At 37.7% G+C, this 22,802-nt stretch overlaps 1 protein-coding gene across 1 annotated transcript in view; it reads right to left on the bottom strand.

The window, feature by feature from the left end:
* GUCY2F (guanylate cyclase 2F, retinal) overlaps positions 1-22,802 on the bottom strand; it is a 97,002-nt gene that overhangs the window by 29,774 nt on the left and 44,426 nt on the right. Inside the window, 3 exon segments of the mRNA XM_033201145.1 lie at positions 32-188; positions 4,670-4,824; positions 4,827-4,845. Coding sequence (XP_033057036.1) covers positions 32-188; positions 4,670-4,824; positions 4,827-4,845 — 331 coding nt within the window.

The following is a 22,802-nucleotide window of genomic DNA, read 5'->3' as shown; positions in this document are numbered from 1 at the left end:
GTGCATCAGAAGGGTACAATTCATCGCTTACCTTCCACACAAGATTCCCCTTCAGAGAGTCTCAGCATTTCTAAGATGTCGTTAAAGCCATAATCTGTCACTTTTAGTACAAAACGCCCATCTACCACACAGTTTCGAGACTTTAGCCTCCCATGAACAAACTCTCTGTGGTGTAAGTACTTCATGCCCTGTAGATGACATAACAGGATTTATTTAGCAACTCATTTAACTATTTTGTGCTTTTAACACCAATTTCTGAGATTGTTAATGGCATGAGCTATTATGATCCAGAACTCAGCTTTTTTTCTCTTCTATGCAGGCAAAGTAAACCTTTGACAACATGAGTCAGTTTTCAGATCCCTTGTAGCTCCAAAATTTTATGTTTTGGTGAAGAATGTCATCTTGTGTATGCAGAGAATTACGTGTTACTAGGAGATTTATTAACATTTCAGATACAGAATAGATCCATATACATATAATTGCCAGGAATTTGGAGAATTTCCCCCAGAAGTTCTAACCCACTCTCACCCATTATTGGCAAGAATGGAAACTGGGACAAACTTGTACATGGGCAGTTTGGCAATAGCTATCAAAATTTAAACGATGTGTACCCTATGATCCAGGGGTTCTACCTCTCCTCCAGAGAAATGCTTGCATGTATACACAAAGAGACAAAGATGAGACTGCTTGTTGTAGCTTTGCTTTTATAATAGTATATAATTAGAAATGCACTAAATATCAATAAGGGACTGGCTAGAGTGTGATACATTCACACTAGGGAATATTCTGCAGCACTTAAAAAGAATAAGATAGACCTGTATGTAACTGACATAGAAACAACTCTAAGCCATAAAGTAAGTGAAATATAGTAATTGCAGAACTATGTGAGAGCATGTATATTTAACAAACAAAAAAGTCATCTATAATGCTATAATGCATATAAATACACATGAAATTAATTACAAGGTGGTTGCCCAATTGTTAGCAGTAGTTAACTTTGAGGGGAGTATGAAGAAAGAGGGTTGAGTAAATGTGAGTATTTTTCCAGTATATATCATTTGAGTTTTACACTTATATATACTTTGTAGTTAAAAACAGGCAACCAGAAAGAAGAAAGCTGTCTAGTACTGATCTCTGCACCTGCTGGCAACCTTCATAAGGTGTTCAAATGTGACCAGGACTCTCATTCAGATGGATTTATTCATTCTGCATATACATACATTTATATTCTAGTCCAGTCATTTCAGAACTTTGTTTGCTAAAAGTCCTTTTAAGTATCTGGCTCTTTTGCAGTGTGACACCCCTTTGGACTTGGAATTCTTTTCACCCTGTGCCCTTGGATAGTCTGCACTCTTCAGTACTTCTGAGTAGAGTCTACAGTGGGCAAGATTCCCCCCATGTTGTCTAATGGTTGCTTTTCATTTATCATGGCCTTGAGAGGATTGTCATTTAGAGGCTCCTCCCTTAACTCACTGGGCTTAGCTTACAGTGTGAGCAGAAAAAGTACTAGAATAAGAATCAGGAGATTTGGATTTTATTATTAGCTCCACCACCTAATAGTTGGCTGAGAAACATTTATTGAGTACCTACTATATGTGCCAGACACTCTATAACAACGTGTACCTCATTTAGCCTCCCTGAGTCTCTGTAAAAGGAGGCTAATCACACCTATCTTAAAGGGAATTGGCATGAGAGAATGTCTTTCCCTTTCAAGGCCCTGAAAAAGGATTAGGCTAGCAGAAAAAGGTCAAGACTATGATCAATATGCAAGAAGCCCAAAAAGTCATTGATTATGCAGATCAGCCCTGTAAAAAATGCACGTATACACAATTTGCATATCATTCTGTGGCATTCATGGGATCCCCAAAAACTCCTCCATGGGATTCATCTATGAACCCTACCTTGGCTGTCAGGAGTCTTTGGCTCAGAGAATAAAGGTGATCCCTGATAGATCCACTGGTCTTTTGGTTTTCCAGTGGCACTGAGTTCCACATACAAAGCCATGGTGTGTAAAGACCTGTCACCTAGTTCTAGACTGAGCCACCATTTAGAAGGGTGAAAACTAGGAGGTAGAGCTAAGTAGCACCAAATAATCTGAGAATGAGCACTTTCTCACACCCACAAAGCAGAGAAATTGGATGAAAGAAAGGACGGCTTAAGGCAGAAGAGTGCTCAATGACAACAGGAAGTAAATAAAAATCTGGACCTCAAATTGGGGAGAGGACAGGCAAACCTTTTCTGTATCTGTATCATATAACAGATACGGACAAAAGAACTGTGAGAAGGGTGGTGGGGGCAAAACTTGGGAAGGAAAGTGATATGGTTTCACTGGGTCCCCACCCATATCTCAACTTGAATTGTATCTTCCAGAATTCCCATGGGTTGTGGGAGGGATCCAGGGGAATGTAATTGAATCGTGGGGGCTGGTCTTTTCCATGCTATTCTCATGATAGTGAATAAGTCTCATGAGATCTGATGAGTTTATCAAAGGTTTCCACTTTTGCTTCTTCCTCATTTTCTCTTCCTGCTGCCATGTAAGAAGTGCCTTTTGCCTCCCATCAAGAACCTGAGGCCTCCACAGCCATGTGCAACTGTAAGTCCAATTAAAACTCTTTTTATTCCCAATCTTGGGTATGTCTTTATCAGTAGCATGAAAATGGACTAATATAGTAAGTTGGTACTGGGAGTGGGGCATTGCTGAAAAGATACTCGAAAATGTGGAAGTGACTTTGGAACTAGGTAACAGCCAGAGGTTGGAACAGTTTGGAGGGCTCAGAAGAAGACAGGAAAATTTGGGAAAGTTTGGACCCTCCTAGAGACCTGTTGAACGGCTTTGACAAAAATGCTGATAGTGAGATGAACAATAAGGTCCAGGCTGAGGTAGTCTCAGATGGAGATGAGTAATTTGTTGGGAACTGGAACAAAGTTGACTCTTTTTATGTTTTAGCAAAGATACTGGTGGCATTTTGCCCCTGCCCTAGAGATTTGTGGAACTTTGAACTTGAGAGAGATGATTTAGGGTATCTGGAAGAAGAAATTTCTAAGCAGCAAAGCATTCAAAAGGTGACTTGGGTGCTGTTAAAAGCATTCTGTTTTAAAAGGGAAACACAGCATAAAAGTTTAGAAAATTTGCAGCCTGACAATGCAATAGAAAAGCAAAACCTATTTTTTGAGGAGAAATTCAAGCTGGCTGCAGAAATCTGCACGAGTAGCAAGGAACCTAATGTTAATCCACAAGACCATGGGGAACATGTCTCCAGGCCACATCAGAGACCTTCATGGCAGCCCCTCCCATCACAGACCTGTAGGCCCAGGAGGAAAAAGTGGTTTTGTGGGCTGGGCCCAGGGTCCCCATGCTGTGTGTCCCAGCTGCTCCAGCCATGGCTGAAAGGGGCCAACATAAAGCTTGGGCTGTGGCTTCAGAGGGCAGAAGCCCCAAGCCTTGGCAACTTCCATGTGGTGTGGAGCCTGCAGGTGCACAGAAGTCAGGAACTGAGGTTTGGGAACCTCTGCCTAGATTTCAGAAGATGTATGGGAATGCCTGGATGCCCAGGCAAAAGTTTGCTGCAGGAGCAGGACCCTCATGGAGAACCTGCTAGGGCACTGTGGAAGGGAAATGTGGGGTCAGAGCCCCCACAAAGAGTTCCTACTGGGGCACTGCCTAGTGGAGCTATGAGAAGAGGGCCACCATCTTCCAGACCCCAGAATGGTAGATCCACCGACAGCTTGCACTGTACACCTGGAAAAGCTACAGACACTCAATGCTAGCCCATGAAAGCAGCCAGAAGGGAGGCTGTACCCTGCAAAGCCACAGGGGCAGAGCTGCCCAAGACCATGGAAACCCACCTCTTGCATCAGCGTGACCTGGATGTGAGACCTGAAGTCAAAGGAGATCATTCTGGAGCTTTAAAATTTGACTGCCCCACTGGATTTCGGACTTGCATGGCCCTGTAACCCCTTGGTATTGGCCAATTTTTCCCATTTAGAACAGCTGTATTTACCTAATACCTGTACCCCCATTGTATCTAGGAAGTAACGAGCTTGCTTTTGATTTTGCAGGCTCATAGGCAGAAGGGATTTACCTTGTCTCAGATGAGACTTTGGACTGTGGACTTTTGGGTTAATGCTGAAATGAGTTAAGACTCTGGGGGACTATCGGGAAGGCATGATTGGTTTTGAAATGTGAGGACATGAGATTTGGAGGGGCCAGGGGTGGAGTGATGTGGTTTGGCTGTGTCCCCACCCAAATCTCAACTCGAATTGTATCTCCCAGAATTCCCACATGTTGTGAGAGGTAATTGAATCGTGAGGGCTGGTCTTTTCTGTGCTATTCTCATGATAGCGAATAAGTCTCATGAAATCTGATGGGTTTGGCAGGGGTTTCCACTTTTGCTTCTTCCTCATTTTCTCTTGCCACCACCATATAAGAAGTGCCTTTCACCTCCTGCCATGATTCTGAGGCCTCCCCAGCCATGTGGAACTGTAAGTCCAATTAAACATCTTTTTCTTCCCAGTCTCAGGTATGTCTTTATCAGCAACATGAATATGGACTAATACAGAAAGTAAGGAGTGAAATGATCACAACAATCTAAGGAAGATAAAATATCCCAAAACATTAAAGTTCTAATCTACAGAGAAAATCCAAGATTTCCTCAGTCTTCCCATTAACCTTTATGAGATCCAGCAGGAGTGATGATTTAAACATCCAGTCGAGTTTCACATCTTGGTTTGTCAGTATGTCTTCTAGGCTCCCTCGGGAACAGAATTCTGTCACAATGGCAAACATCCCCGAATCATAGAAGAAACCCAATAAAGGGTTAATATCTCATGACGCAAGTCCTTCATCTGGAAATGAGAGGGAGAAATGAGAGTCACAGCTGTCCTGTCTCAACTGGGGACCAGAGTTGAGGGCACATAACTTTCTCTTGATCCTTCTTATGATTGGTTGTGTGGCTGACAGAATTTTGACTCACATGATCTTCAACCCCTAGTGTTACTCCTGTGATTGTGTTTTGTTATATAACAAAAAGGAGATTATCAGGGTGAGACTAATCTAATCACATGAGCCCGTAAAAGCTTCAAAAGAAGAGTGCAGAAGATAAGTTAGAGAGATTCAAAATATGAGGACTCAACAGGCCATTGTTTGCTTTGAAGATGGGGGGAAGGAGGCTATAAGCCAAAGAACGTGGGCAGCCTCTAGAAGCTGGTAACCACCCTCAGCTGACACCCAGCAAGAAAGTGGGGACCTCAATTAATATGGTTTTGCTGTGTCCCCACCCAAATCTCATCTTGAACTGTAGTTCCCATAATTCCCACATACTGTGAGAAGGACCCACTGGGAGGTAATTGAATCATGGGGACAGGTCTTTCCCATGCTGTTCTCATGATAGTGAATACGTTTCACAAGATCTGATGGTTTTATAAAGGGGAGTTCCCCTGCACACGTCCTCTTGCCTGCCACCATGTAAAATGTGTCTTGCTTCCCCTTCACCCTCCGATATGATTGTGAGCCCTCTCCAGCATGTGGAAGTGTGAGTTCATTAAACTTCTTTCCTTTATAAATTACCCAGTCTCGGTATGTCTTTATTAGCAGCATGATAATGGACTAATATATCGAACCTGTGACCCCACTGAAGTGAATTCTGCAGGCAACCTGAAGGAACCTAGAAGTGGTTCCTCCTCACCCCAGCCCTGACCCCTGCCACAGGTCTCCAGATAAGAGCACAGTGCAACTGACACCTTGACTTCGGAGTTTTGAGATGCCAAGCAAAACACCCAGCTGAGTCGGCATTGACTGCTGATCTACAGAACTGTAGGATAATAAATCAGTGATGTTTTAAGCCACTAAGTTTGCACTAATTTGTTACAGCAGCAATAGAAAACAAATTCAATGGCCAAAGGGGAAAATTTCAGAAAGGGATCTCTTTTAGCATAATTATAAGTGAAACTGAAGCTGCAGATTTCTCCCTAATTCCTTTGGGACTTTCTGGAATGGAGCTCCGTGGCTCAAGAGGACTAAAGAGAGATGATACAGTAAAATGTAGAATAGATTGTCTTTCTATGAATACTCATCTACCTAGCACCTATTAAATAGTTTCCCTATATAAACATCAGACCAGAGCTTATACAATTTTTTTCAGAAGAAACATTTAGAATTTTGGCCACACTTTCTCTTTGCATTCATTCATTTTATTTCACTAATGTGAGAAGCATTCAGTGCATGCTCACAACATCCAAGACACTGGAATGCATGCTAGAGAAAAAGAGACAAACAAGGTAACGTCACTGTCCTGAAAAAGCTTACATTCAATGAAGGGTGATAGACAAGTAATCCAACAATTGTATTTCATTGTGAATGTGTTCTGAAAATGGGGGCATGGGATGCTGTGAGAGCTCAAATGTTAAATATCTAATTCACCCTAGGGTAGTCAGAGAAGACTTCCCTAAGGAGGTAATATGTGGACTCTCTCAAAGGACAAGTAAGAGTTGACCAGGTGACGATGACATGATGAGAGGGGTTGAGAGTGATAGCACATTATGTTGAGAAATCCACAACAGGTTTAGGTGGTCAGAATAGAGTATAAGAAGAGGATATTAAATACTAGACTGGAGAAATAGACAGGAGCCACATCCCATGGGACTTTATGAACCATGCTATGGAATTTGAAATTTATACTGTGGGCACTCAATAATTATCATTTATTATTATTACTATTTAAATGAGGGATGAGAGAGGGGAAAAAAGACTCCATGATCACTCCCAGATTTTTACTTGGATACCTGGGTAGACAGTGGTGCTACATATTAATATAGGGAACTCAGGGATGAGGTAATAGTGGATATGTTCATGCCCTACACATAAGCCTTTAACCATGCATCCCCCAACTGCTGTGAATGTTGACTGATAACTCATAGTTGCTCCATTAAAAAAAAAAAAAAAAAAAAAAAAAAAACTGTCCTAGAGCACAAATTAATGGTGAGCCACCTTACCTGAGAGGTTAGGTCCCACCCACAGGCCTCAGGCAATATTTACTCACTGAGGACAGTACAAAAGTCCAGCTTCCTAGCCTCAAGTAAGATTCATGATATAACTTGTACTCCAGCACTTCCCCATAAGATCATACTATTGCTAGTTTCCAGCTGAAATCAAATGCTTGCTTAACTTTTACCCTGTCCTATCCTACTTCCCTCACTCTTTACTTGAAAGCATTTTCTCCATTAAAAATTTGAACAAGAATTTCCATCTCAGGCTCAGATTTTGGGTAACCTCAGCTAAGACAGACGGAAAAGCACATTTGGTGGAAAGGCTGATAAATTCAGTTGAGACATTTTGAGAATGAGGTACCTACAAAACATCAAGGTGGAACTATTTCAAAGACAGTTGTATATTCAGAGTTTGAAGCTCAGGAATGAGTTCTGACCAGTATAAATACATGTGGGAATTGTAAGCAATTAAATTTTAGGTAAAAACAGTGGGAACAGATGAGATTACCCAAGGAAAGTATAAAGAAAAAGAGAAAAAGGAAACATCAACATTTGAAGGGAGGGAAAAGGAAGAACAGCCTGCAATAAGACTTAGAAGAAAGGCCAGGAAGTAGGGAAAAGCCTATTTAAAACAATATCGTTAAAAACACAGGATTAGTTTCAGGAAAGTGAGAAAAATGCCTGCCAGAAAGAATTTCAGGAAAGTGTGATAAATACCAGAGAGGTCAGGTAAGATGAAGAAAAGTGTCTGGTGAATTTCACCATTAAAATTTATTAATTATAGAAACTTACAAGTATGTTTACACAGATATGTATATCTGTATCTATCTAAATAGATAGAGAGATAGGCTTAGAATGGTAACAGTGTAAATGAACAGCAAAAGGCAGATCTGAGATGTATTTTGGAGCTATAAATCACGTGACTTGTGTGGGGGGGGAGGAAAGAATGAAATCAAGAATTATTCTATTTTGAACATTGAACTGATGGTGGCCCATTTATTGAGATGAATTACACTATAGGACTTAGAATATGAGCTTGCTTCTTACAATATGATACAAGCAAATGTTAAATTATCCCTGGTGGGAATGTTAGCTATTGACCACCAAGGTTGCCTTCTAAGCACAAGAGCCTGGCACCCATGACAATTCTCTTCATCCACTGCAACCTAAACTAGTTAAGGTGGACAGAAACTCAGCCCACAAACAGCAAAATAGGCACTGCTACTAAAGTTCTATTTTCTTATGAAGCAAGCAGCCAAAATTACTGGGCTCTGGAACTCTGTTGGAAGAAAAAGTAAAAAGTTGTCATATTCAATACTACTAGCTGTTCAACACAAATCTATTTTCTCTTCTTCTTGGGCAGAGAGCTAATCCATATTTTCCAGTCTTTCTTGGAGCTAAGTGTAGCCATATGACTGAATTCCAAGCGATGGAATAGAAGAGGATCGATATATGCCACTTCCTCTAGGCAATTAAATGGGAGAGGAAGTGATATGTGCCATTTCTAGGCTAAGGCTTTTATACCCCCTTCCATATTATTTTCCCACTTCTATGGATGAATGCAGATGATGATATGGCCCTAAGACATAGCAGAGCCGTGAGATGGTTATAGCCTGGGTCCCTGAGTCATGATATTGGAAGAGAGTCACCTGCCAACAGTACAAGAATACCCACCTTGTGCTGTTATTTGGGTGAAAATTAAACTTCTGCTGTGTTTGAGACATTACATATTGAAGGTCTATTTGTTAAAGCATCTAGCATTACACTAATGGTACTAGCATGGGAAAAATTCTATCTAGATCTTTGATAGATCTTTATATGCACCCATCCTCAGCTGTAACCAATAGAGAAGATCCTGTATAAGGAGCAGGTAGATGCCTACATGCAGTCATGTCCTACCAAGATTCTGGACAACCTCAGGACGCAGAGAAAGTTTGCAACATCAGCTTTAGCAAGATGAACATTTACCAGGTAGACGTGTACTTTACCTCTCCCATAATACCTATCTGGCTGGCTACCATCAAATGTTTAAGAGTTGAATGTGTCCGGTCTCTCAAGGATTTTGTTAGCTTCATATTTGACATGACATCTTTTTTTTTCTTTTTTTTTTTTTTGAGACAGAGTCTCATTCTGTCACCTAGTTGGAGTGCAGTGGCACGATCTCGGCTCACTGCAACCTCTGCCTCCTGGGTTCAAGCGATTGTCCTGCCTCAGCCTCCTGAGTAGCTGAGATTACAGGTGCATGCCACCACACCCAGCTCATTTTTCATATTTTTGGTAGAGATGGGGTTTCACTATGTTGGCCAGGCTGGTCTCGAACTCCTGACCTCAAATGATCCACTTGCCTTGGACTCCCAAAGTGTGACATGACACCTTTAAGCATACAGCCACCAGAGACATCTGTTCCTAAGTCAAATACTGACCTAAGTTATCTGAAAGACTCCTTCACCCACTTGAAAAAAGTTCCTAGGATGTCATAACACCAGAATTAATCTCTCTGTGTCCCTCTTCCACAGCAGCTGAAATTTCATCCTAGAGGTGGGTATGTATACCTTTATGAAAATGTCCTTCTCCACACAGGTGCTCATCCACAACTATATCAGCAATTGGTGACTATTTTGACAAGAAAATGTTCTTTTTTTTTCTTTTTCCTTTGGGTTTTTTTTTTTTTTTTTTTTTTTGAGACAGAGTCTCACTCTGTCGCCTAGGCTGGAGTGCAGTGGCGTGATCTCAGCTCACTGCCACAACCACCTCCCAGTTCAAGTGATTCTCGTGCGTCAGCCTCCCAAATAGCTGGGATTACTGGTGCGTGCCACCATGCTCAGCTAATTTTTGTATTTTTAGTAGAAACAGGGTTTCACCATGTTGGCCAGGCTGGTCTCGAACTCCTGACCTCAGGTGAGCCGCCCACCTCGGCCTCCCAAAGTGCTGGGATTACAGGCACCAGACAGTGTGCCCGGCCTCAACAAGAAAATTTTCTACCTCTATGAGTTAACTGGTGATTCATGTCTGTTTCCTGCATTTATTTTTCTTTTTATTTTGTTGTAAAGAGCTATTGTTCAAGACCTCCTATCCCTGGATCAACCTACCCACTATCTAACACCCAGAGGTCAATTGTCATATAGAACACATTAACCAGGTACTAGTGAAAGACTTCTGATCCTATATTTCCCACTAGCAATATTTTATTCATTTAACAAAGTTTTTTAGTACCTATTATTTGCCAGGTCCTGAGAGAAAGACTGGGGACAAATGATGAACAAAATGTTACATGGTTTCTGACCTCTTGTTTTAACCAGATGATTACACAAGATACAAAATTTGTGACTCTGACAAGTCCTATGGAGGAGAGTTACATAATGTGAGTATGTATAATTGGGCTTTGACCAATCAGAGAAGTTGGGACAGGTTTCATGGGAAGTGAGAATTGATCTGGGAGTTAAAAGATGAGTGGATTAACCATGCAAAGCAGGGAAGAAAAAGTATTTGAGGGATTGTAATAGTACAGGTAAAGGTTTTGCACTGGGAGCATATCATAATCCAAAGACTAAGTAAACGCCAGTGTGCCTTAAGCAGAGTAGTTGAGGAAATATGATGGTGATAGAAGACTGAAGAGACAGGGAAGAGCCAGATTATACAGAAATAATAGGTCTTTTAAGTTGCTAGTTATTTATTTAAAAATGATTATAGGGACATTGAATACCAGCAGGGTGTAGTAGGTTATGGCAGACCACCATTCCTGATGCTACAGCTTTTAACAACTAGAAAAACTGAAAAAACATATTTTAAAAAAAACCACTGGGGATATGCAGGTGCAAAAAAAAATCTAAAATTCAAAGATGCAAGAGCCCTTCTAAGATAACCAGGCTGTTGTCAGCCATCTTCTTCCCTGAGGACATTTGCTGATTTCCAGCACAAGCCGAAGATTGGGCTTAGCTTAACAGAAAGAATTTGCCGGGAAAATGCAAAAACTGGTAATGCTTTTGGCAATTGTGGAAGACTGGTATCACAATTAATAAATTTCAGGAGACTAAATGTGAGCTAGTTTTCTCCCCACAGCATTTTTCTGAGTCTGGGGGCTATAGAGGAGACTAGAAAGCTTCTATAAAATTGTTTGAGATCTTCTGTTATTTTTCCGATATTTAGGAGACAAGTCTCACTGAAAATAGGGCCTGCGACAAACATTCGGTTGGTGTCTTCCTCAAGAAATTTGCCAAATCTGGAAGCAGCATGGATTGAGAGTAAAGGAAAAAGTTATGAAGTACAGTCTGAATATCCCAATCTTTCAAAGTGGAGGAGACAGACTTGTAGACTCTGGGAAAGATATGCCTGAGAAACAGGAGAATTCGTGGTGGACTGAGTCTAACTAAAACTGCAACACAGCTTCAATCCAGCTCAATCTTTGATTCGATTAATGTGATTAGTCCCTTACCCAATCCACCTAACACCTGAAAAGAGAAAAATCCTTGCTGGTAGAACATATGACCTGGAGCTTCTACAGTTTATTTACATAAATATCTAGCAAAAATAAAAAACATTAGATATTTGGGAATGCAGAACAAAGTCAGAAGACAATTGAACAATGTCTTTAATACTCAGTAGACAAAAAACCTATAAAATATGAATCAAATATTCTAAAAACCTGAGACAGTGGAGCGTGACTGAAAGCAGAAATGGAGGTAGAACTATATTTGAAAGACAACTAAAATGAGTAAAATTTGGTTTACCTCCAAGAACAACAAAATAGTTCTTCAGAGCTACACCACAGAATCCAAGTTTCTAAAATGTATTATTCATAATATTCAGTAATGAACCAAAAGCCTTAGATGTACAAAGAAATAGAAAAAATGTGACCCATACTCAGGCTAAAAAAAGGTCAATAGAATTATCTCAAAATGACACAAATGTTGTGATTAGCAGAAAAGGCCTTTAACAAAGATTTTATAAATGTATTTGAAGATTTAAAGGATAACATATGCAAAATGAATATATGGGTATAGAACATGGCAGAGAAAAAGAAACTATAAATATGAACCAATTGAAAATATATAGCTGGAAAATAGAATAACTGAAGTAAAAAATTTGCTAGGTGGGCTTAGGAATTGACATAAAAGTAATGAACTTGAGGAGAGATCAATAAAAAAATACCTAAGCTGAAAAACAGAGGGAAAAAGGATAAGTGGGACAATATCAAACAGACTAACACATAAGTAACTTGAGTTCTAGAAGGATCTAAAGAAAATGGGGCAAAACAATTTTTATAGAAATAGTGGTCAAAACCTTTGTAAATTTGGTAAAAGACATCAACTTAAAATTCTAAGGAGCTCATTGAACTCCAAACAGAATAAACACAAAGAAAATGCCCTACATACATCATATTCAAACTCCTACAATCCAAAGATGAGCTTAAAATCTAAGAAGTTCAGTGACCCATCAAAGAGATTAAATACAAAGAAAGCAATATCTAGACATTTAACAGTCAAAACCCTGAACTAGGATAATAAACTTTTGAAGGTAGTCAGAAAAAACAGTACACACTACATACAAAGAATGAATAATGGCTGACTTCTCATCAGAAACAAAGAAATACCAAAAAAAAAAAAAAACCAATGAAAGAATATTTATATGCCAAAAAAAATAAATGCAGCTATCAGGGCCGGGCGCGGTGGCTCAAGCCTGTAATCCCAGCACTTTGGGAGGCCGAGACGGGCGGATCACGAGGTCAGGAGATCGAGACCACCTGGCTAACACGGTGAAACCCCGTCTCTACTAAAAATACAAAAAACTAGCCGGGCGAGGTGGCGGGCGCCTGTAGTCCCAGCTACTCGGGAGGCTGAGGCAGGAGAATGGCGTAAAACCCGGGAGGCGGAGCTTGCAGTGAGCTGAGATCCGGCCACTGCACTCTCCAGCCCGGGCGAAAGAGCAAGACTCCGTCTCAAAAAAAAAAAAAAGAAAAGAAAATAAATGCAGCTATCAACTCATAATTCTGTACCAAGCAAAAGTATCATTCAAAATTGAAGACATTATCAAGTAGACGAAAACAGAAAATTTGTCATCAGCAGGCCTGCAATACAAGTAACGCCTAAGGGGAGGATCTTCAGGTTGAAGAGAAAAGATGCTAAATGGTAACTTGGCTCTATTAGGAAATAATTAAAGTTATCAGAAATAGTAAATATGTTGATAAATATAACAGAATATATTTTCATCTCATTCTCTTAATTTGTATGAAATGCATATGAATGCTTAAAATATTTTAACACTATATTATATGGTTCACAATAAATGTAGGCATATATATGATAACAATAGAGCAAAGAATAGTAGGCTAGTAAATGAGACACTGCTGTTACAAATTTCCTATGTTTTAGGTAAAGAAGTGGAATATTAATTCTGAGTAGTTTGTGATAAATTCAAGATGCATTTAAGCAATTCCTAGAACAGTCATTAAAAAGTGCAAAAATGTATCGCTAAAATGCCAATATAGGAAACAAAATGGAATATATGAAAACACTTTTAGCCCAAAGGAAAGCAAGAAAAGGGAAACAAGGAACAAACGGAGACATAGATGAGTCAAATAGAGAACATACAGCAAAATAGATGATGAGAAATCCAACTATGTCAATAAGTGCCTTAAATGTAAGTAGCCTAAACATTTCATTAGAAGACAGATCGCAGAATTGGGAGATAAAAGAAAGAACCAAATGCCTGCTCCCTAAATAAGATGAACAGTAATCCAAAGACACAATGCATTGAAAGAAAAAGTACAGAAAAAGCAAATCATGCAAAAACTAATCAAAAGCTAAATTGGCTATGTTATTATTGGAGAAAATAGAAATCAAGAAAATAAGTCTTATCAGACATAAAGAGGGACATTTCGTAATGATAAAATAATCAAGACACATAATAAAATGTGTATGTGCAAAGATGTGCTGGATCATAAGAAGAATTTCTTACCATCTCTGTGTTCAATGACATCACATGGGTAGTCCCAATTAGTTACAATGGAGGTACTTACAGCACAGAAATCAGGAAATGCTCCAAATTAGGGATCTTTTTCAGAAAGCCTGTTGTTAAACATTTACTAGATGTACTTAATAATAGAACTTCAATGCACCTGAAGAAAACACTCACAGAATTAGAAAATAGGAAAATTTTATGGTAATTGATAAAACATATTGACAAAATGCAGTAAGGATATAGAAGATCTGAATCACACTATCAACCATCTTGACCTAATTGATATTGATAGGACTCTACCCAAACAACTGTACAATATGCATTAATTTCAAAGTATGTGGAATGTTCACCAACATAGACCACATGCTTGGCTATGGCCAATGTTTTTGATACATTTCAAGATTAAATTTGCAGATAATATTCTTTGACCACAACAGAATTAAATGAGAAATCTATTAATTATGGTATCCAGAAGGGCCACAAATATCTGGTAATGAAGCATATATTTCAAAATATACATGTGTCAAAAAAGAATAATGAAATTATATTATTTCAAGCTGAAAGGTCAATGAAATATAACATATAAAATTTTGTGGGATGCAGCTACAGCGGAGCTTAAATGTAAATATGTCACTTAAATTAAAAGAAGAATGTTCGAAAAATAATGAATAACCAAAAATAAGCAGGAAGAAATAACATAGGGCAGAGATCATAAAAGAGAAAACAATCAAAATGTAGAGAAAATTAACAAAATTGAAACATTGTTCTTTAAAACAAAAGTAATACATTTAATAAATCTCTAAGAAGACTGATCAAGAAAAAAAGAAAAAGAAAAAATTATTAATATCTAGAATGAAAGATATGTATCACTACAGATCATACAGATCAGTAAGGTTATAAAGGAATTTATAAACAACTTTATGCTAATAAAGTCAATAACGAATTTGACATTTCTTGAAAAACACAACTTATTAAACTTGGCACAATATGAAATAATAATCCTAAGAGCCCTATATTTAGCAAAGAAATTGAATTTGTTTTCAAAAACATCCCCACAAGAAAATCCAAGGACCAAATGATTTTATTGATGAAATTTATTTAAAAATTTAATAATAAATAATACCAGTCTACACAAACCTCAGAAAAAGACAAAGACGTCCAAACTTGTTTTATGCAGCCAAACATAGCGCTGACAAACATTAAAAGTATAGACTATTCTTCTTAAAAACATAGATGCAAAAATTCTTTTAAAAGATTAGCAAATATCGTCTAGCAATAATTAAAAAGATAATCTATCGTGACCAAGTGGAATTCATCCTGGGAATATTAAGATGTGCTTAATATTTCTTTTAAAAATGATGTAATTCACCACATTAACAGAATAAAAGAGCAAAACCATAGAATAATTGCAATAGGTAGCAATATAAATATAAAACCTCTTTATGATTAAAAGAATCATAGAAATGCAGAAATGTGAAAAACTTTCAGGTAACATCAAACCTAAAAATAAAACATTGATTCCTTTTCCTCTAAGGCCAGGAACAAGGCAAAGATGTCTGCTGTTACCATTTCTACTCAACTTGTATAATAGTATCAAAACTTTGATAAGAAAAAAGTAAGAAAACTTAAATAAATGGTGACATATACCCCATTAATGGACTGAAAGACTTAGTATTGTTAAGACGTCCATTTTGCCTAAATGTCTCTATAAATTCATTGCAATCCCCATCAAAAATTACAGAAAGCCTTGTGGAAGTAATAGACAGGCTGATTTCAAAATTTATTTTAAATTTAAAGAATTTACAATGTCCAAAACAATCTTGAAAAAAAAAGTTAGAGGCTTACACCACTTGACTTTAGGAGGTACTCTATAGTTATGATAACCAAGGGAGTGTGATATTGGCATTATGGTTACACTAATGAGTGAAGGAAACAGAACAGAGACTCCAAAAATATATGCACACATATATAGTCAGTTAATTTTTCTCCAAGTTACAACATTAATTCAATGGAAAGCTTTTTAAAAACAATTGTTACTGGAACCCTGGGTATCTATATGCAAAAACTGAACCTTAATCATTGTCTCAGTCTGTACACAAAAAGTAATTCAAAATGGATCATAGGCCTAAACACAGAATCTTGGAGGGGAGGGGGAGAGAGAGAGAGAGAGGAAAGAAGAAAGAGAGAGAAAGATGAAAGAGAGAAAGAAGAAAGAAAGAAAGAAAGAAAGAAAGAAAGAAAGAAAGAAAGAAAGAAAGAAAGAAAGAAAGAAGGGAAGGAGGAAGGAGGGAAGGAGGGAAGGAGGGAAGGAGGGAAGGAGGGAAGGAGGGAAGGAGGGAAGGAGGGAAGGAGGGAAGGAGGGAAGGAGGGAAGGAGGGAAGGAGGGAAGGAGGGAAGGGGAAGGAAGGAAGGGAGAGAGAGAGAGAAAAAGACAAAGAAAAAGAAAGTAGGAGGGACAAAGGGGGAGGACAAAGGGAGAAGGAGGGGGAAAGGGAGGGGAGTTGGAGGGGAAAATAAAATGATAAATTGGACAATTGGACTTCCTTAAAACTAAAAATGTTGCTCAACAGAAGACATCATAGACAAGCCACAAATTGAGAAAAATAATTACAAAATAAATAGTTCAGCAAAGGCTATTCAGGATATATAAAGAATGCCTGTAATTTAAAAATAAAAATACAAAAAATTCCCAATGTTAAGAACGGGCAAAAACTTGAAAAGGCTCTTCACACAAGAAGATATACAAGTGAATTGTAAACACGTTAAAAGGGTGCTCAACAATTTTAGTCATCAAGAAAATGCAAATTAGAGTATAAGATACCATTTGACACACACTAGAAAGGCAAATATCAAAAAGACAAATGTTGTTAAGAATTAGAGCAACTGGAACATTTCCGATGGGAATGTAAAATGCCAAAACCGATTTGGAGAACAGTTTGGATGTTTCATATAAAGCTACACACACAACTACTCTATGACCCAGTTCTATTCTTATGTATCTACTCAAGAGAAGTGAAAATATATGTTCACAAAAGATATATATAAAAATCTTTATAGTTTTCTATGAAAAGATGGCCACCACCACTAATGAATAGAGAAATGCAAATCAAAACCTCTGGGAGATATCACCTTAACCCCATTATGATGGCTACAGAAAATAAGCGTTGGCAAAGATGTGGAGAAATTGGAACACTTGTGCACTGTTGGTGGGATTGTAAAATGGTGCAACTGCTATGGAAAACAGTATGAAAGTTTATAAAAAATATTTAAAATAGAACCATCACATTAGCCAGCAATCTTACTTCCAGATATATGTACAAAATAATTGATAGCACAGTCTCAAAGAAGTATTTCTACAACCATGTTCCTAGCAGCACTATTCACATTAGCCAAGAGGTGGATGTAACCCAAACATTTAACAATAAACAAATGGATAACATACATGGAATATTACTCAGTCTTATAAAGGAAGGAAATCCTGTCACATGCTACAACATGAATGAACCTTGAGGACATTATGCCAAGTGAAATAAGACAGTCACAAAAACACAAATACTATATGATTATACTTACATGAGATATCTAAAGTAGTGAAACTCATAGGAACAGAAAGAGTGGTAGTTACCAGGGGCTGTTGGAAATAGAAATGGGGATATTTTCAAGATCAGATTTGCAAGATGAAAAAGCTTAAGATTTGCAAGATGGAAAAGTTCTGGAGATATGTTTCACAACAATGTGAATATGCTTAACACTACTGAATTGTATACTTAAAAATGGTTAAGATGGTAAATTTTAGTTATGTGAGTTTTTTACCATAACGAAAAATGTTTATAGTTGCCTCATTCATAAAATCGTCAAAAAAAAACTCTTCTAAAAAATTAGAATCAAGCCAAATGTTCAACAGGAGAATGATAAACAAATTGTGATATAGTCATAAAACAAACTACTACTAGGCAATTTAAAAAGTGACCTACAGGTATATGCAAAATCATAAGTTAATCTTAAAAAGCATTGTGCTGACAGAAAGAAGGCAGGCACAAGATACTGTATCATTCCATTTACATAAAATCAAAGAACAGAAAAAAATATTAATTTATTTTAATAGACATCAGAATAGTGATTGCCTATGGGATAGGAGAAATTACTGAAAAGGAGGACAAATGAACTTTCTGGTGTAATGAACATATTAGTAACTTTTTTGGAGAATGGTTACATAGATACATGCAATTGTCAAAATTCATTGAACAGAACATCTAGCATGTGTACATTTTATTTTATATTACACCTGAATAGAAAACATATTTTTATAAACACAATGAAACATTATGCTAAGTGAAATGAGTGAGTCACAAAATGACAAATACTGTATGATTCTACTTATACAGGATATACAAAGTAGTGAAAATCATAGAAAAAGAAAATAGAATGGTGTTTACCAGGAACTTCAGGAAGGAGGAAATGGAGAGTTGTTTAATGGGTACGGAGTTTCAGTTTTCAAGGTGAAAAAGTTCCAGAGATATGTTGTACAACAATGTGAATATACTTAACACTACTTAACTGTACACTTTAAGGTGGTAAATTTTATGTCTTTTTAGCACAATTAAAAATAAAAAACACTATGAGAGAACCTCATCAACACACTAGAATGACTAAAATTAAATTAACTGACAACATCAAATATTGGCAATGATGTAGACCAAAGGGAATTCTTATAACTTGTGTGCAGGAAAGTAAAATGAGAAAATATTTCACAGGGTGTTATAGAGTTAAGTGTACACTACTCTTTAACCTAGAAATTCCCTTCCTGGTATTTCTAGGAGAAATTCTCGAGAGAAATTCAAATATGTGTCCATAAAAAGACTGGTCCAAGAATATCCATCGCACTTACATTGACAATAGCCAAAATTGCAATCAACCCAAATGTCCATCAGCGGGAAAATGGATAATTAAATTGTGCTATATTTATGCAATGGAATACTACTTAGCAATACAAAGGAACAAGCTACTTATACATGGATGAATATCACAGTCTTTCTGTTGTCTGTTTCCACTTATATGATGTTTTAGAACAAGCAAAATTAATGCAAGTTAAACAAACAAACAGAAAAACAGAACTGTGGTTGCCTCTGGTTTTTGGTGAACACAAATTTACTAAGGGACACAAGTGAAATTTTGGAGAGAAGGAATGTTTTATATCAGGGGTCAGCAATCTTTTTCTATAAAACTACAGATAATAGATAACTTGGGCTTTGCAGATAATACATGGTTTCTGTTGTTTTATTTTTTCATAACCCTTTTTAAAATGTAGAAAATATTCTTTGCTTCCAGACTGTAAAAACAGGCTATGGGCCATAATTTGCTAATCCCTACTTTATATCATGATAGAAGTCTAGATTGTATGGGTATGTCATTTTATCAAAATTATAGAGAAATGATATGGGCATTTCAATGTGTGTAACTGCACCTAAAAATACAGAATTAAAAATTAATAATAACTACCACAAAATTAGGGATGTGAGAAATGGGTGAAGGTATAGATGAAAAAATACAGGATAATGATGATTGTTGAAGGTGAGTTTTGGACACATAATGTTATACTATTTTGTTTATTTTGCATATGTTTCTTCCTTTCCTACTTTTTTTTGGTAGCAATGGGGTCTCTTTATGTTGCCCAGGCTGGTCTCGAACTCCTAGGCTCAAGCTATCATCCTTCTTCAGTCTCCCAAAGTGCTGGGATTACAAAAAGTGTTTTTTTAAAAAAAAAAAAAAAAAGAAAAGAAAGAAAAATTTCTGGGTTGTAGCTGAAGCAGTGCTTAGAGGAGATTTTCTAGTTGTAGGTGACTAAATTAGAAAATAAGAAAGGTTAAAATCAACCATCAAAGCTTCTGACTCAGAAACTAGTAAAAGAGCAACAAATTAAATACAAAGTAAGTAGAAGGAAGGAAAAAAAAAGATAAGAATATAAATCAATGGGACAGAAAGCAGGCCTACAATAGAGAACAATCAACAAAGTTCAAAGTTGATATTTGGAAAATATGAATAGAATTAATATCCTCTAGCAATGCTGATTAAGAAAAAAACATAAATTATCAGTATCAGGAATGAAACGGAGAACATCGTTGCAGATCCTAAGGATATCTAAAAGATAGCTTGAGCATATTATATATACACCTTTGTGCCAATAAGTTTGATAACATATATGAAATGAACAACTTCCTTTAAATCCATAACTTACCAAAACTGGCACAAGAAGAAATAGAAAGTTTGAATAGTACAATATCTATTAAAGAAGTTGAATCTATAATTTGAAATCCCCACACAGAGGAAAGAACAATAGGAATCTATTAAAGAGATTTAAGCAGTGATAAAATCGGACTCAATTTTGAAAAGAGTAGTTTGCAATGTGAAGAATGGATTTGAGAGTGGATGTGATTAGAATAGTTAAAAGGCAGTCGCAAGGCGCCAGGGGTTAGAGGGAGACAGGTGTGAATAGGTGGAGCACAGAGGATTTTTAGGGGACTGAAACTATTCTGTATGTTGCTATAATGGTGAATACATGCCATTATACATTTGTCAAAACTCGCAAGATATATAACACCAAGAGTTTACCCCAATGTAAACTATGGACTTTGGGTGATAATGATGTGTCAGTGTAAGTTCATTATTATAATCAATTAGCCACCCTGTTAATAGTTGGAGAGGCTGTGCATGAGTGGGGACAGGAGATACATAGGAACTCTCTGTGCTTTCTGCTTAATTTCCTGTGAACCCAAAACAGTTCCAAAAAATTAAGTCTAGATGTTGGAGTGGATGCAGTGAACAGGGAACTTTTTTTTTTTTTTTTGAGATGGAGTTTCACTCTTGTCACCCAGGCTGGAGTTCAATGGCATGATTTTGGCTCACTGCAACCTCTATCACCCAGGTTCAAGCAATTCTCCTGCCTCAGCCTCCAGAGTAGCTGGGATTACAGGCGCCCACCACCACGCTCAGCTAATTTTTGTATTTTTAGTAGAGACAGGGTTTCACCATGTTGATCAGGCTGGTCTCGAACTCCTGACCTCAGGTGATCCACCTGCCTTGGGCTCCCAAAGTGCTAGGATTACAGGCATGAGCCACCATGCCCAGCCGAACAGGGAACACTTCTACACTGCTAGTGGGAATGTAAACTACTACAACCACTATGGAAAACAGTATGGAGAGTTTTTTCTTTTTTTTTTTTTTTTTTTTTTTTTTTGAGATGGAGTCTCACTCTGTCGCCCAGGCTGGAGTGCAGTGGCGCGATCTCGGCTCACTGCAAGCTCCACCTCCCGGGTTCATGCCATTCTCCTGCCTCAGCCTCCTGAGTAGCCGGGACCACAGGTGTCCGCCACTACGCCTGGCTAATTTTTTGTATTTTTAGTAAAGACAGGGTTTCACCATGTTAGCCAGGATGGTTTCGATCTCCTGACCTCGTGATCCGCCCGCCTCAGCCTCCCATTAGCCACCGTGCCCGGCCAACAGTGTGGAAATTTCTTAAAGAACTAAGAGTAGAACTACTCTTTGATTCAGTTTTCAATCCCACTACTGGATATCTACCCAGAGGAAAAGAAGTCATTATGTGAAAAAGATACTTGTACACGCATGTTTATAGCAGCACAATTTGCAATTGCAAAAATATGGAACCAGCCAAATGCCCATCAGTCAACAAGTGGATAAAGAAATTGTTGTGTGTATGTGTGTATGTGTGTGTATATGATATATATGTGTATATATCTATTGGTATATATGTGTATATATATCACGTCATATATACATATATTTATACATATGATGGAATACTACTCAGCCATAAAGAGGAATGAATAATGGCATTTGCAGCAACTTGGATGGAACTAGAGACTATTAATTCTAAGTGAAGTAGCTTAGGAATGGAAAACCAAACATCGTATGTCTCACTCATAAGTGGGAGCTAAGTTATGAGGATGCAAAGGCATAAGAATGATACAAAGGACTTTGGGGACTCAGGGGAAAGGGTGGGAGGGGGGCGAGAGATAAACGACTACAAATTGAGTTCAGTGTATACTGCTTAGGTGATGGGTGCACCAAAATCTCACAAATTGCCACTAAAGAACTTATTCATGTAATCAAATACCACCTGTTCCCCCCAAAAAACTATGGAAATAATTTTTTTTTTAAGAAATTAAGTCTATGAAAAGAAAAAAAGACAATCTTAGTAGCTCTAGCGGGAGATGATGATAGTTTGGACCGGAATAGCAAGAGTGAAAATTGAGAAAGAGAAGGACATTGGAGCTTCAAGGAAAATGGAGAAGCTTTGATGTATGGGTTGTAGGAAGTGAATTCACCAATAAAGTATAATGGAATTATGAGGTAGTAGTAAGGACATTTAAATATAAGAAACCATGAATTTATAGTGGAAACAATATACTTTGTTGCATAACTTTCTGCTATAATATTTGACTGTTTAAGTGCAAGCACAAATAAAGTTAAGAGTTGGGATCATACAGAACTAGAGTTTTGCAAGTGTGTCTGACCAAAAAAACAGAAATATTAATAAGAGCATGTTCAAATGATGGATTATAGAATCTGAATTGGACAATAAAGCAAATAAAACAAGGGCTTGTGAGTTTGGAGAAAGCAGAGGTCAGTAGAATGGAAGACCTGATATAGTCAAATATAGGCACAGTTGGGATAAAAGGAGGTTATAATCAGAGAGTGTGATGAATTCATAATTGGGAGGTGAAGCTTTTTTTTTTTTTTTTTTTGAGACGGAGTCTAGCTCTGTTGCCCAGGCTGGAGTGCAGTGGTGTGATCTCAGCTCACTGCAAGCTCTGCCTCCGGGTTCACGCCATTCTTCTGTCTCA

The sequence above is a fragment of the Trachypithecus francoisi genome, unplaced genomic scaffold (genome assembly GCF_009764315.1).
Source record: "Trachypithecus francoisi isolate TF-2019V2 unplaced genomic scaffold, Tfra_2.0 Lachesis_group6, whole genome shotgun sequence".
NCBI classification, from domain to species: Eukaryota; Metazoa; Chordata; class Mammalia; order Primates; family Cercopithecidae; genus Trachypithecus; species Trachypithecus francoisi.
The sequence above is the reverse complement of the archived record's forward strand: the minus strand, read 5'-3'. Positions and strand labels throughout refer to the sequence as shown.